The sequence below is a fragment of the Artibeus jamaicensis genome, unplaced genomic scaffold, assembly GCF_021234435.1.
Source record: "Artibeus jamaicensis isolate MK-2021 breed Jamaican fruit bat unplaced genomic scaffold, CSHL_Jam_final contig_419, whole genome shotgun sequence".
Lineage (NCBI taxonomy): Eukaryota > Metazoa > Chordata > Mammalia > Chiroptera > Phyllostomidae > Artibeus > Artibeus jamaicensis.
This window is the reverse complement of record NW_026521824.1, coordinates 3,603,178-3,618,621: the sequence shown is the minus strand read 5'-3', so window position 1 is coordinate 3,618,621 and position 15,444 is coordinate 3,603,178. Positions and strand designations below refer to the sequence as shown.

General features: G+C 46.9%; 1 protein-coding gene across 3 annotated transcripts in view; it reads left to right on the top strand.

Annotated features, from left to right (window-relative positions):
- Positions 1-4,922, top strand: part of SPECC1 (sperm antigen with calponin homology and coiled-coil domains 1) — a 258,571-nt gene extending 253,649 nt beyond the window's left edge. For all 3 annotated transcript variants that reach the window (XM_037166251.2, XM_037166269.2, XM_037166258.2), the window contains one exon: positions 1,376-4,922. In XM_037166251.2, the coding sequence (XP_037022146.2) occupies positions 1,376-1,465 (90 nt within the window). In that variant the 3' untranslated portion in view covers positions 1,466-4,922. The remainder of the gene's footprint in view (positions 1-1,375) is intronic.
- Positions 4,923-15,444: the final 10,522 nt, after the last annotated feature.

Sequence of the window (15,444 nt, the reverse complement as noted above, 5' to 3'; positions counted from 1 at the left end):
ATTAGGTAAAATAAATTTCTTTCTATTCCTAGTTTTTTTAGAATTTTTATCATGAATGGTTGTTAAATTTTATGTGATGCTTTTCCTGCATAAAGCACTGGGGGCAAGTTCTCCGTCTATCTCTTTTGCATCTGTGGGCCTTCCCTAATTTCTCAGTGCTCATTTATCTCCTAAGTAGCATGCTCAATTCTCAACTACTACTTTTTTGTATTGTTATGTTAAGAATTCCCCTGTTAATATGAATTTTAGTTCTCCATGCATTAATCTGTGTGCACAGCCCTGACTACCGTATTTGAGGTAGGAGACTTTTTATCTTTGTATTCTGTGAAAGCTTTTTCTTTTAAAATTTTTCTAGATATGTATGTGTGGAGTGTTGCACTTACTCTTTCTCCACCCCTCTCACACAACCAGTGATATGCGTGTCATTTTACTATAACCAGGGCCAACCTCATTGGAATGTATTTTGATGGTGTTGAGATGGGGGACAAATGTCTGGCTATAGCTAGTTCTGTCGCTGCCCAGGAGCAGATATGCTGGTCCGTTCAGCCTTATGCCTCCACTGTGTTTCTGTGTCTGGCTCTACGTTAGGGTCCTTTCCTGTTGTTTTCTTGGGACCACAAAAGAATCCAAATGTAATTGTAAGTGAATTATGAAATATGTTAAGTAGCATACATTTCAGGAAACTTGACTAGCTCTGTTGCCTGGCACTTTCTGGCCTCTGCTTTCTGCCTGCTTGTTGCCTAGTAAGTTAACGTTGAGTGGTAACACCTAATTCTGGTGAAACCAGAATGGTTTCAAGACGGTTGCATTTCAAACTGGTTCAAGAACTTGAGGTGGTCACATTCTTGGAAACGTATCTTAAGGCACTAGTTCCACAGAAGGAAACAGTATGTACCAAGATACTTATTGCAAGGTCTGTAACGTGAGTTGGACACAAACTGCCCGTCACACCTGCCAGTGAGGGGACAGCCAACGACACAGTGCCGCGGGGTGGGAATTATGTATGAAGATGCTCAGTGAGAAGCACAGAGCGCACAGGGTGTCCATGGTACTGGAGACAGTGGGGATCACAGGGAACTCAGAGAAGTGGAAATCCTTTACGGTAATGGAATTATGGGTGACTTTGTCTTTTCACACTTTTTTTTAATGCTGCCATGTTGTTAAAAGATGCAGGGTGGGAGGTCATGTTTAATGTTTTTTTTAAAGAATGGTATCTCCTGAATAAATAGGAAGAAAATGCTTTTCTCTTAACTAATCACATTCTACACTGTGTTGGTGTCGTCTCCACCTGCCACCTTGTGGGTGGAGGTTTTTGTGGCGGTACCAGCCCTGCCCAGGGCCCAGGCCCCTCTGTGACCCTTTCTCTCTCCTTCAGGAGCTCAGCGAGATGCTGCACACTGACCGGCCTGACTGGCAGAGCGTGATGCAGTACGTAGCCCAGATATACAAGTACTTTGAGACGTAGACCTGAGGACCCAACAACAGCTGCTGCCACCCTCTGCATTTTGTCCTGGAAGCACCCGGTCACTCTCCACAGGCCCTGCTCTGCCTTTCAAAAGAAGGTCCAATCTGGCGGATACCTACACACAAGTGGGAAATAGAGCTGGTTCCCTGTGTACCCACCTTGAGTCTGGACACATTCAGAGGGAAGTTGGGGAAGCTTTGCTCTCCGAGAGGGACATCTCTAGTCACACTGAGCGATTTCCCAACAAGGTGCACCGAGACTTACAACAGACAGCAATGGACATTGGCCACCTTTTTACTAACAGTCCCAGCTTTTGCCTTTATAAAAACTGTGCTCTTTCTACCCATCACCTCCATCCAAAAAAGAAAAAATAACAAAAGACAGATGTGTGCCTTCAAGCATCGTGGAAAAACACGGACCTGCCTTTGGGGAAAATGTGGTGATGTTCTAGGTGACAACTTCAGCACCCAGAACTCAGTTACATTTTCAGGTATTTCTGTCACTCACTTGACTCCGTGGAAGGAAGGTGAAACATGTGAGAATTAGAATGAGGCCCTGGGTAGTTGGCTCCCCATCCTTGTGGGGTGGCCAGTAGGCAGAAGTGTGCGCTTGCCCATGTGCTGGGCTGGGACTCGGGCACATGGAGCTTCCACACTCAGCTGGTCCTGTGCACACCTTACATGCCAGCTCTTGGCTTCCTCCACTCCATCTGGCCTTTTGTTTACTCACACTCCGAGCGTACCCAAACACGCTCACTCCACATGTGGAATGGACAGAGACTGCTCGTGTGCAGAGGTCTGCTGGGGTCTTCGGGTATTTGTGCAATGAAACAAGTTGAAGATGCGTATTTCTTGGGATACTAGGCAGACAGCAAATTTAGGCAATATTTCAATTTTAGCCTTATATAGTATTTAGTACTATATACTATATAAGGCTAAAATTACTATACTATAATTTACTAAATTACTATACTAAAATTTCAGTACTATATCAGGCCTTTTGTGTTCACATAGCAAAAGGAAGCCCTTGGGGATGGGCAGAGATGGCTCTGTTGTAATTGAAGGAAGGACAGTGCAGTTTCTCTACTGTCCTGCCCTCACTCTAAGCCACAGCAGAATCCCCCAAGTGGCCCCATTCATCTCGGAAAGTACTCTGCAAGTAACCACCTAGTGATTCTCTGTTCTTGTTGGGAAATAAATGCACTTTATATAGCAGTGGGTGCAGCTCACAAACGTGAGCCTGAGGTGGTCATCACGTGCGCACCGTGACATGAAGGGGCCTATTACTCTCGGTTACTGCCCCTCAGACAAAGGGTCATTATTACCAGTAAGTCCCTGAGAGTAACAGTGCTGCTGCTGTTGCTTAAAGTAACACTCCCACGGTGGTGGTCCTTAGGGGGCCTGGGGGCTGCAGGCCCAGCCACTGCCTGAGCCTGGGCTCTCCCTCCAGGCCACCCTTGTGGGGCTGGCCCTGGGGTTCTGCTGTTGTGTCCACCCTCCATCTCAGGCACTGCGGTGGTTCTGCTTGTGGCTTTGCATTACAGTCTCCTGGCCTGCCCTGTTGTTGAGTCCAGGTATCTGGAATGGGCCTGGGGATGTGTCCTATGCATTGTCCAAGTCTCCAGATCCACTGAGCGGCATGCAGGGCCGGCCAGGGCAGTGCAGCACAGAGAGCACTGAGCAGTATAGGGCAAGGGCTTCCTAACTGGCCCTTTGTGTTCAAGGAGAAGTTCGAAGCACAGGCTGAACGAATTCACCTGACTCCTCCCTGATGAATGTATTCAGATGAAAGTTACCACTTATTCCACTTCTTGCATCTGTTTTTTGTTGATGTAACTGATATACTCGTATTTCCCATGTTTCTGGGCTACTCACCATTACAGCGGGGGAAAGGAACATGCCAAGTAATGGGGTGGGGCTGTTAGTGGCTGTGTTTATCGGGAATTACTACAAGTCTTAGTGCGTGGGAGACATTGAGGTCTTGGATGCCCGTAGGGACATTCGGCACGATCAGCGCCCTGTTTTTAGTGATTACCATGAATGATTCAGCACCAGCTCTGGGTCAGCAGCCTGGGCCTCCCCCTCCCTCCCTGCTGGTGCCTGCTCCCTTCAGGTTAAAAGGAAGGAAAGAAATGTCCTACATAAAGAAGACCATGTGGTGATTTATTTTTATAATTCAAGGGAGTTCCTTTACTGCCATTTCTTTGCTGGTGGGCATGCAAGGAGAGGAAGCATGTGTCCTGAAAGAGAAATACATGTGGCGTGGGGTGGGTCTGGCCCTGCTGGGTCCTGAGAGGGGACTGAGGCTGCTGGAGTGCAAGCTCAGGCCTTCCAGCACTGCAGAGTTGGGGAGCAGCTGTCTCAGACCAGGCCAGGCCACGGAGTGGGGTTTTTTACGTCCGTTTGAAATCAGAGAGCTCAGCACAGAGTGAAGGTGGAAAATTGACATGCTGAGAAAACGAGGTAGTGTCAGCAAGCTGTAAGCTGTGTCCTTTCCAGTTTTTTCTGTGAGATTTTCAAGGCTACATAGTTCTCCCCAATTTCTTTCAGCCAATGGTCAGTCACTTAAAGCTATGTGGTGGTTCTGCAGATTCTTTTTTAATGTATTGCTTTTATATAAAAAAAAAACACATGCAAAGTGCAAGACCCAGAAGAGTGGAATTTTTAAAGATGTAAAGAGAAGTCATGGATGGGTCCATGCATTGCAAGTTGTTTCATGAACTTGAACTTTCAATGACATGTGATACTGCCTCAGCCCCTGTCTCCCTGGGCAAATTCAGGCTTCTTGCATCCTCGTCCCTTCTCACTTCACAAACGATGCTAGCCTTTGGTTTCCGTACTTCATTCTTTTGCTGTGCTGTAGCTTTGTTGAGACCATCCAAAGTGGATGCACAGGTGTTACACAAAATGCACTTCCCAAAGTAATTAGTCACCTGGCCATAAGGTCTGTCTGCAGCTGTCTGTGTGTTCTCTTCCCCTCCCACTTCCCCACCAAGGGCAGGGCAGGCTTTTGTAAGGCGTGTGGAATTAGAGGTTTCAAGTCTGTGAATACAAACCCATTTGCCAAATCCAGCAGCAGTTCTTACCATTCCAAAGCTTTAGTGCCATGTTGAGATGAACTACCAAGGACATGCAGTGAAAGATGTAAACCCAACCTTTTAAAAATGTTTTTAATATCTCAGTTGCCCAAGTTCACCTGGTATTTCCCTTCTCTGACCCAGGTTAGAGTCTGGCTGTAACATCCTGAGTAGCTCACTAATTTTAAGTACATTTAGTTGAATGCCATTGATACATCTGTAGCCTTGTTTCAGCACAAAGCATACCAGACTGTACCAAGCAGTCTCAGGATACCATGTGCCAACAGAGCTGTATTTAACTATTAACATGAAAGTGTATGAAAAAAAGTGTATGTATGACTATAATATTTCTAATAAATATATTTTGTTTGTGATTATGAATTTTTCCCAGTAATATTTATTAGTGTTTTCCCAAATTGCCAAGTTTACCTTCAGTCTGTTTTCAACCAGTGTCTTCCTGTCCTTATTCCTTGTTGTGCAGTGACCCCCAACCCCCTGCAGCTGTTCTTTGCTAGCACTGCTAGAAGGTACCGGAAGGTACTGGAGTCCTGCCGTTTCTCAGCCTCCTCCCATTCACAGCCCTGTTGCTGTGACTCTGGTCTCTTGTGACAGTCATCCTTCCGGGCCCAGCAGGACTCTGCACAGGTGCACGCAGCAGGCACCCATGCACAGGCCGCGCCACTCAGGGACCAGGTGCTCACGGACACCTCGGAAACCTCACTGTGAGCTGTTGGGCTGGGGGGGATTATGTCAGGATTAAAGGGGCAGCCCTGACCGGGTACCTCGGTTGAAGCGTTGTCTTGTACACCAAAAGTTTGTGGGTCCGAACCTACCGGTTGTGGGATCGATCCCTGGTCGGAGCATGTATAAGAGGCAACCAATGGATGATATTTCTCTCTGTCCCTTCTTCTAGAATCAATAAATACATTTAAATTGTTTTACAAAAAATTGAGGCAGAGTTAATGTGAATTTTAGCAGACGGGGGATGCCTGTGTGTTCTGACAGCAGTGTGTTGGACACACTGATTGATCGGGGGTGCGGCTGCTCAGGGGCCTCTCAGGGGCCACATTCACTGGGCTCTCAGGCAACTAGCCGTGCTGGAGGCTGCCTGTTCTAGAATCATCACTTCTCCCTCCCCCTTCGAAGGAAGCCACACTGTCCCTGGTCTCTCTCCTCGGAGCTCCGCATTTTATCCGAGTGGCCCAGTCTCCGCCAAGAGCTTAGCGCACTGACCAGGGTGTGAGTCACCATTCATTCCCTTTCCTGGGTAAGCTGGCAGGTGGTGGCACTGTACCCAGGTGATGACAGGCTTTGTTGGTTCAATATCTGATTACCTGCAGCTGTATTCAGCTGCTCAGCCTACACACATGCATGTGCACATGCGTGCACACAGTCACGTTCACACCTGCACACACAAGCATTTGGTGGGTGGCCAGCATCTCCACACTTGCAAATTGATCCCTCCCGTCATTTCCCATTGTTTGGGGCCCATCGGGGAGGGCCAGGCCCTCTGAACGATGCATGTCTCCAAATATTCATGTACCACATATTATCATGGCTGATATATGTTCAACTAGATATCGGTCAAGAGATTCTGTCACCAGGTCTGTGGAGAGGCTCTGAGCTGCTGTGGAAGGCTGGCAGCTCCAGGCCATGGGCCTCACCCCTCGGCCCTGGGTGTGCAGCTGGCCCTGTCCCGGTGCTGGGACGCCCTCTTGCTCCCGCACCTCCTCACTTCGCTCCGCTTCCCGAAGGCAGGGCCAACATTCTCACTTGCTCACTTGCTTCAGTATGCTTGTTGCTGGATAAATCACTGTTGTTTAATTGGTGGAAACATCTGGCAACACTGAACTCTCGTTTTGAGTTGAAATTCCCCATTTAACTCCAGGGAACAGACACCTCAGCACCCAGCTCAGGTTCACTGCTGAGATCAGTCTGCTGGTCAGTCATTTCCAGCATTTTCCAGCTTGATAGTAAAAGTCCTAGAACTGCACATGGAAAGACCACTGGGAAGAAACTTGAAACCTGAAAATCTTTATTATTTTTCCTTCTGTTTTAAAAATACTTGTATTGAATTTATTGGAGTGACATTGGTTAATAAAATTATATAGGTTGCAGGTATACAATTCTACACATCATCTCTATATTGTACTGTGTGTTCGCCATTCTCAAATCAAGTCTCCTGATATTTTTACCTCCTTTACCCTCTTCTGCTCCTCTCACCCCACCTTTCCCTCTGGTTATCACCCAGCTGTTGTCTGTGTCTATGAGTTGTTTGCAGGGGGTTTGTTTGTTCGTTTTTGTTTTGGGTTTTTTTGGGGGGGTTGCTTATTTCCTTCACCTATTTCACCGAGCCCAGTCCCCCAACCTCCCTCCTCTCTGACAGCAGTCAGTCTGTTCTTTGTATCTATGAGTGTGTTTCTATTTTGTTTGTTAATTTTATTCATTAGATTCCACATACAAATGAAATCATATGGTATTTGGCTTTATCTGACTGACTTATTTCATGTAGCATAACACCCTCTAGGTCCATTCGTACTGTCACAAAGGGTAAGACTTTCTTCTTGTTGTGGCCGGTAGAGTTCCATGGTGTAAATGTACCACAGCTTTTTTATCCACTCATCTCCTGATGGGCACTTGGGCTGCTTCTAAATGTTGGCTATTGTAAATAATGCTTATGAACCTAGGGCTGCATATATTCTTTTGACACCTGAGTGTTTCAGGTTCCTTTGGATAAATTCCCAGGAGTGAAATCACTGGGTCACGAGGCAGTTTCAATTTTTAGTTTTTTGAGGAAACTCCACACTGTTTTCCGCAGTGGCAGCACCAATCAGCGTTCCCACCAACAATGCACGAGGGTTCCCTTTTCCTCACAACCTCACCAACACTTGTTATTTGTTGATTTATTGATGATAGCCATTCTGACAGATGTGAGGTGATATCTCATGGTGTTTTTAAGTTGTATCTCTCTGATGATTAGTGACATTGAGCATCTTTTTATATGTCTATTAGCCATGTGTATGTCCTCTTTGAAGAAGTGTCTATTCAGGTCCTTTGCCCATTTTTTAATTGGATTGTTTGTTTTTTGGATGTTAAGTTGTATAAGCTCTTAATAAATTTTGGCTATTAACCCCTTGTCTAATGTATCACTGGCAAAAGTGTTCTCTCATTTAGTGGGTTGTCTTTTCATTTTGTTAATGGTTTCCTTTGCTGTGAAAACACATTTTAGTTTGTTTATTTCTTCTTTTGTTTCCCTTGCCCAAGGAGCTATATCAGAAAGCATACTGCTATGAGGAATGTTTGAGACTTTACCACCTATGTTTCCTTCTAGGATTTTTATGGTTTCAAGTTACATTAAAGTCTTTGATCCATTTTGAGTTTATTCTTTTGTGTAGTGTAACAAGGTGGTCTAATGGGTTTTTTTGCATGTATTCAATTTTTCTAACAACATTTCTTAAATAGACTGTCTTCACCCCTTTGTATGTTCTTGCCTTTTTTGTCAAATATTAATTGAACATTACGGTGTGGGTTTTATTTCTGGGCTCTCTGTTCTGTTCCGTTGATCTGTGTCTGTTTAATGCCAGTATCAGGCTGTCTTGTGCTGTTGCCTTGTAGTGCAGTTTGATATCAGATAGCAAGGGACCTGCAATTTTGCTCTTCTTCCTCAAGACTGCTGAGGCTATTTGAGATCTTTTCTGGTTCCACATAAATTTCTGGAATATTTGGTCTAGTCCTCTAAAATACACTATTGGTATTTTGATAGGAATTGCCTTGAATCTATGGATTGCTTTGGGTAGTTTGGACATTTTAATGATGTTAAATCTTCCCACGAACACAGTATGTGCTTCCACTGATTTGCATCACCTCAATTTCTTTCTTCAGTATCTTACAATTTTCTGAATACAGGTCTTTACCTCCTTGGATAAATTTATTCGTAAGTACCTTATTGTTGTTGTTATTGTTGTTGTTGTTGTTGCAATTGTAACTGGATAGTTTTCTTAGTTTTTCTTGCCGATAGTTCATATTGGTGTATAAATATGCCACTGATTTCTGAATATTCATTTTGTATCCTGCTAGTTTACTGAATTCATTTACCACTTTTAGTAGTTTTTGGTGGACTCTTTAGGGTTCTCCATATGCAGCATCATGTCATCTGTAAATAATGACAGTTTTGCTTCTTCCTTTCCAATTTGGATGCCTTTTATTTCTTCTCTGTTTGTTGCATCCAGGACTTCTAGTCTGTGTTGCATAACCTAGTGTTGAAAGAGATTACCCCTAACTTGTTCCTGATCTTAAGGAAAACACTTTCTGTTTTTGCCCATTCAGTATGATGCTGGCTGTAGGTTTTTCATATATGGCTTTTAGTATGGCGAAGTATATTCCCACTTTGCTGAGAGTGTAGTTTTTGTTTTTATCATAAGTGGGTGCTGGATTTTAACAAATGGTAGTTATGCTTCTATTGACATGATCATGTAATTTTTGTGTCTCATTTTGTTTGTGTGATTTATTACATTTATTGATTTGTGGATATTGGACAAACAAGGTTAGCTAGGCTGATGGGGACTCAGGTATGGCCTCCACATGCATGTGCAGGCTTGGTGGGGATGGGTTCAACAAAGAGACAATGGCCTCTGCCAGTACTTTTGTCTGGAAGAAAGCTGCCCCTCACCTCTTGCTCTGATGTTGGATACTTGAGTTCCTCCTTGTATGTCTCTGGTTTCTTTCGCACTGCAGCTCCTATGCTCAGAAGCAGTGAGTCCATGTAAGTCCACGTGTGGGCCCTTATAGAGGAACTGCCTAAAACTTGGAGCGGCCTTCTGTCACTCAGCCACCATCCCTGCTGGGTTTTTTTTTTAATATTTTTATTGATTTATCTTTAGAGGGGAATAGAAGGAGAGAGGGAGAGAAATATCAATGAGAAATATCAATGTATGGTTGCCTCGCATGCATCCCCTGTTTGGAACTGGCCTGCAACCCAGGACTGGGAATCGAACTGCGATTGTCTGGTTCACAGGCCCGCGCTCAATCCACTGAGCTACACCATCCAGGGCCATCGCTGATGGTTTTTACAGCCAGAAGTTATGGGGACTTCTCTTCCCAGCCCTGGAATTGTGGGCTGGGGATTCCGGTGTGGAGCTGGGACCTCTCACTCCTCAGAGGGGACTGGGACCTCCACAACCAAGATATCCCTCCTGGTTTATATCTGGAGGCCACAGCTCATTCTGCATCACTACCCCTTCTACCAGTCTGGATGTGCCTTCTTTTTTTCCTTAGTTATAGGACTTCTGTTCAGCCAGTCTTGTGGCAGTTCTGAATGATGGTTGTTCTGTAGTTCAGTTGTAATTTCGATGTGGTTGTGGGAGGAGGTGAGCACAGTGTTTACCTACCTGCCATCTTGGCTGAAACTCTCTAAGACCTTCAATAATTTGATCAAGATAACTTAGGCTGGAGAAGGCAAATCAAAATTTGGAACCCAAGCAATGACCAGTGTGCTTCAGTGGGTTCATCATCATCCCACAAAGTGAAGGGTCACCGGATTGAATCCTTGTCAGGGCATGTGCCTGGGTTGCAGGCTCGGTGCTTGGTTGGGGCATGCACGAGAGGCGACTGATTGATATTTCTCTCACACATCAATGTTTCTCTACCTTTCTTCCTCTCTTCCTCTCTGTCTAAAAATAAATATGCAAAACCTTTTTTTAAAAAAAGAGACTGGGAGCCCAAGCAGTCCGGCATGAAAGCCTGCCCTTCCAGCCACCGTTCAGTGAGAGCCATCTGCCACAACCGCCGTGAGGAAGGAGGAGCGTGCTGCAGGGCATCGCCAAGCAGCCTTCCTGGGAAGGGGTGACATTATCTGATGAACTTGCGGTGATTTCCTATTTGAAAAGATGACTAAATGTTCCTGTCTGGTGAAGTTTAGAAATAAATTCCTGCATCCAAACCCCAAATGCATCTTCACCAAAAGATGACTTTGTGCATAAGAAGTTCCTTTTTCTAAGGGCACACTAAACAAGGTCACAAGATCTGTGTTCAAAACATCTGTGCTCAGAGGCAGGTCCCTGGACCTGCCTCCAACCCCCTAGATTCCACCCCAGTGGCCAAGATGGGGTCACATGTCCCCATCCAGCCAGTGCTGACAGGGAATAGGGGCCCTGCCATGACTTGTCTGAGGGACAAGGAGGGGCCCACCCTGGACAAGCTGAGGCTGGCTCGGTCAGCCTGGAATGTTGGAGAACATGGGGTGGGTGACCAGAGGCGCCTGCCACAATCACTGCAGGTGTTTTCTTCAAGAACACAGCAGGTCAGTGCAGACAGTGATACCTTTCGGAGTCTTCAGATTCCCAAGGGATGTGTTTTGGGGATTCCACAGAAGGCCCGGACGGCCTTCCCTGGAAGCCCGTGCTGACAGGGGTGCCCTTATTTGGGGGTGGCTCTACTCTTTTCCACAAGAATCGAAAAGAAGGCTGCTCTTGTGGATATGGATGGTCCCCGTTGGCCAACCAGCATCTGCCTCTCCCACGCTCCCGCTTTGAGTCCTCGCTTCAGGTCTTTCTGACAGCTTGTCATAGAGTCCAGCAAAGGTTGAGGGAGAGTTGCCTGGACAGAGTCGCTGCTGCAGCTGCTGCAACCTCTGCTCAGGTTCCAGCACCCCGCTTGCACAGATCGCTCAACCCCCATGCAGTATGCAGCCCCCCTGGCTGAGGCGGGCCTCTGTGTCTCTGCTCTCCCAGGTTTTCTCCTCCTCAGTCTCCTCTCCAGTCCTGCCTTTCTGCCATACCAGGTCCCTTAGAAGCCTTAGCTGGTACCATTTCTCAGGTGCGAAATCCAAGGGTGAGCCTGGGAGTGGGCACCCGTGACTCCCCCGGCAGAGACACGAGGCCTGGGGCATCTAGGGGTTGCAAGACTTCCCAAAACTTTTCTTCTGCCTGCCCCCATGAAGGACCGGCTGGCCTGGTCTGTCGGCCAACTCAGCTCACAAGCCAAAACACAGATGCCCAGGTTTGAATTTCAGATACGCGATCGGATAATTTTTTAGTATAAGTACATCTGCTGCAGTGTTTAGGACGCACTTATATTTAAACATTATTTGTTGTTAATCTGAAATTCAGAACTCACTGGCTGTCCTGCACTTCTATTTGCTGGGTCCTGCTGCCCTCTGAGAGCCTCTGGAAAGACAGACAGGCAGCTGCAGTGTGGCAGCCGAGGCCCTGACAGTGCAAGGCCTGGACAAGGAGGGCCTTGTCCTGCCGCGGAGGCTCCGCCTGAACCAATGAGAACCCCTGAGTCAGCCAAACCAGGCAGGGCCTGAGCTTGCCAGCAGGGTCCAGTCCCAGTCCCTCCCAGGTCGTCCAAGGGGAGATGATTTCCTCCCTGTTCTCCGGGCAGAGATGCAGCTTCAGAACTAGGCCTCACAGCCACGGTGAGCCCAGTGTGGTTTTCCCAGCTTGGCGGCCTCATCATTACAACCCCCTAGCGCCTGGAGGTGTCTATCCTTACCACGTGTAGAGCCAGTTTAGGTTTTTGACCTGAATTGTCCGGCCAAAGCCAATGACAGTGCACCTCCCAAACCTGAGAGCTGCAAATCAGCTGAGTCTGCTCTGCCTCCACCATCCACCTGCAGGCTGCTTGCTCCCCTGTATCGTCATTTTTAATAAGATTGCTGTGAGCAGCATCCCTTCACTTCCCGGGCCCTAATTAAATTGTGTTCCTCGGAAATAACCGCTCCATGAAGCCTTCATGGGTCGCTTTTCCTCCAGGATCGTTGTCACACATATGACCATCCAGTCATGTGTGTGACTTTTGGGTTAAAGGCTGTCCCCACTGCCCCGTAGACTGTGAGCTGTCCCCCGGTAGGGACCTATCTCCGCAGTCTGCATGAAACAGGCCTGGGATCCTGCCAGCTGGCACACCGGGGAGGTGAGTGCAGAGGGTCAGTAAGTGGCCCGTATGAGCAGGAGGGAGGGGAGAAGAGAGCAATGAGCCGGTGTACCTGGGGAAGGAGGACCCGCTGTCTCCAGCCACCTTTCCTAAACACACACCTTTCTTTGTGAACACCCAGGGTGAGTGGCCTAAACAAGATCAGCTGTAGTGCAGCATCGGGGCTACTTTCCATTAGTCTGAGCTTGAAATCTTTTCAATCAGAAATCTTTCAAAAGCATCTCTTCTGCCAGTCTGCTGCGGGAGGGACTAGACGCCTCTCTTCGGGCCCAGTGGGTTCCTGCTGCCAGCCGCCCTTTGTGTCCCCGCCCCCCGTGCCTGTGGGAGGTCCGGACCTCAGTGTGAAGCTGTGCGCTGCAAGGCACTTGCGATGTCTTTTCTTTTGAAGGGTTAAAATTTTTATTTGAAGCTTTAAAAATGTTTAGAATTCTATGTTCTCTTCATAACATATCAATGGTAGTTTAATGCAAAAAATGATGACTTTTCCCTCCCAAAATCTTTGAGCAAAATCAGCACGTCGGGAAGGAGCCTCACAGCATCATAATGCTGTGTCCCCGTGGCGCTGAGCACCCGCAGGCAGGCTGGCCCCCTCAGGCCCCTAGGGACTGAGCCCAGCTGGTGACCACCGCAGTGCCAAAGGGCCAGTCCCAACCACACACCTGCAGGCATCTGGGAAGAAGAAATTGCGGGGTGCATGGCAACCAGCCTCCCCAGCCCCCTTTCAGCAGGTTTCTTGGAAGGGCCTGCCTGGAAAGGCTTGCACAGAGTCCCAGGGAGCCAGCCCTGGATTTCAGGACCCTTGGCAGGGCCACTCCCCCAACACCTCCTGCACACGTGCAAGCTGCTTCCAGCCTGTGGGTCTCTTCCACGGCTTGGCCCACAGAGTGTGTTATTAGACCTTTGGATTTTCGCTGACCTGATAGGTGAGAAGTGGTATCAGAATTTAGTTTTCATTCACATTTTTTTATAATGAGGATGAATATGCTTTAAAATCCTATGTGTTCCTTTTTCCTGAATCATCCATATTTCTTACTGAGTGTTTCGAAATCTTATCCTGGAGTTCTTGCTACATTCGAGAAATGGTGTCTGTGGTTCAAGACGTAGTTTTCTCCACTGGTTGTTTGTCTTCACTTAGGACGGTCAATTCGTTTTTGCCACACAGAAGTTTTTATATTTTTATCTCTTCTTTTATGCCTTTGGATTTTAAGTCAAAGCTAGAAAGCCCTTCCTCTACCAAAGTTATAAAAAAATGCTCCAAGTTTTTCTTCTAGAACTTCCATGCTGCTATTTTAAATCCTTGGTGCTTTTGGGATTTATTGTGTTGTCCATGTGGAGAATGGATCTATATCCTTTAAAATAAGTATATTTACTTTTTTCTACAGCAATAGAAGCTCATGGTTAGAAAATCAAATTGTATCAAAGCTGTCTCCTGCTCTGACCAGCCCCCAAATCAAGCTGTCTTCCAGTTTTTCCAAAGTTTCATTTGACCTTTACTTCCTTACTCACAGGTGGTAACATGCCCGGCTCTGTCCCCGTGATTGATTTTAGGCGTGCTCTGCTGCCCTGTTAGCTGAGGAGTGGCGCTGTCTCCCACCCACCAGCACCCCTGGAGCAGAAGTGCCGGCGGCAGCGTCTGCAGGATTGGCAGGGTGGTGCCTGGCAGCCGGTGCTGGGGTCTGCCGGTCTTCTAGTTCTTTTCAAAAAAAGTTTTTTTCATGTTTCAATAAGTGACCTGATTTAGTAATTATCACCTCCTTTTCAAAAGTATAAAAACCAAATAGGCTTGGGAGTAAGACATGGGAATGAGGCACTCCTTATTTTTTTCTCTAAACTATTTTTTTCTAACCACTCCCAGAATCTCACTGTTAGGTTGGTTGGTGAGAGGGCTGGGAAAGAATTCACAAAGAGCAGAACGCGCCCAGAGTAAAGGTTTTATTTTACTTTCCCAAGAGAGGGGAAGGGCCGGTACTGTCCTGCACCAGCCCACCCTTGTGCAGGCTGCAGCTCGTTCTGACGTTATTTTTGGGTGCAGGAACAGGTCAGGTCCTTGCGGTCTGGCACTTCCTGTTTAGTAAGTTCCCCCAGAGCCTCTGTGCCTTCAGGGCGCTTCCAGTAATTTTTCTAGTCCTGAGGATAAAAGCTCATAAAACAGTTAGGGTCGGTCATGCTTTATAGGGTCCAGCCAGATCCAAGAAAGAGGGCCTGAGAAAGGGGCTTTTGTCCTACTACTTACTATTTTTTTTTTTAACTAACCTAACTGAACTACTGAAACTGATTCACTTTTGTAGAATGCTTAATAAGTCTATTTTTTTAAGATTTTATTTTATTTATTTATTTATCTTTAGAGGGGGAGGAGAGAGGGAGAGAAACATCAATGTATGGTTGCCTTTTGTGCATCCCCTGCTGGGAACTGGCCTGCAGGGAACTGGTCTGCAACCCAGGAATGTGCCCTGACTGGGAATCGAACCACCATCCTCTGGTTCGCAGGCCTACTATTTACTATTGGAAATAGTTGCATTTGTCGGTGAAGAAGTGCCCTCCCCCTCCCCCCTGCCCCCATGTTTATTTTCTCTACTCCAGAGCTTTCAGCCTAGGATTTCTGGGCAACCCCAGGACTCACCTGCAAATAATTAACAAGATTCTTCCATGCCAGGCAGCGTCCTGGGTGCTAGGGACGTGATAGTGGGTGGTCACATTGTGGTGGGGGTGGGGGACCAGAACCAAAGGAAGATGCAAGACGACAGGTACTGATAATTGCCAGGAGGAAAAGCAGAGTGGGGTGGGGGTGGGAGGGGTGAGGGTGAGAAACTAAGAGACCAGTGAGGGCAGATGCTGTTCCAGGTAGGATAGTGAAAGAAAGCTTCTTTTGAGTAGGCGACAGATTGAACAGATGCCTGAAAGATATGAGAAGGAACCATATGAAAATGTGGGGCAGAGCCCCATGGGCTGGGGGACAGAATGTGCAAAG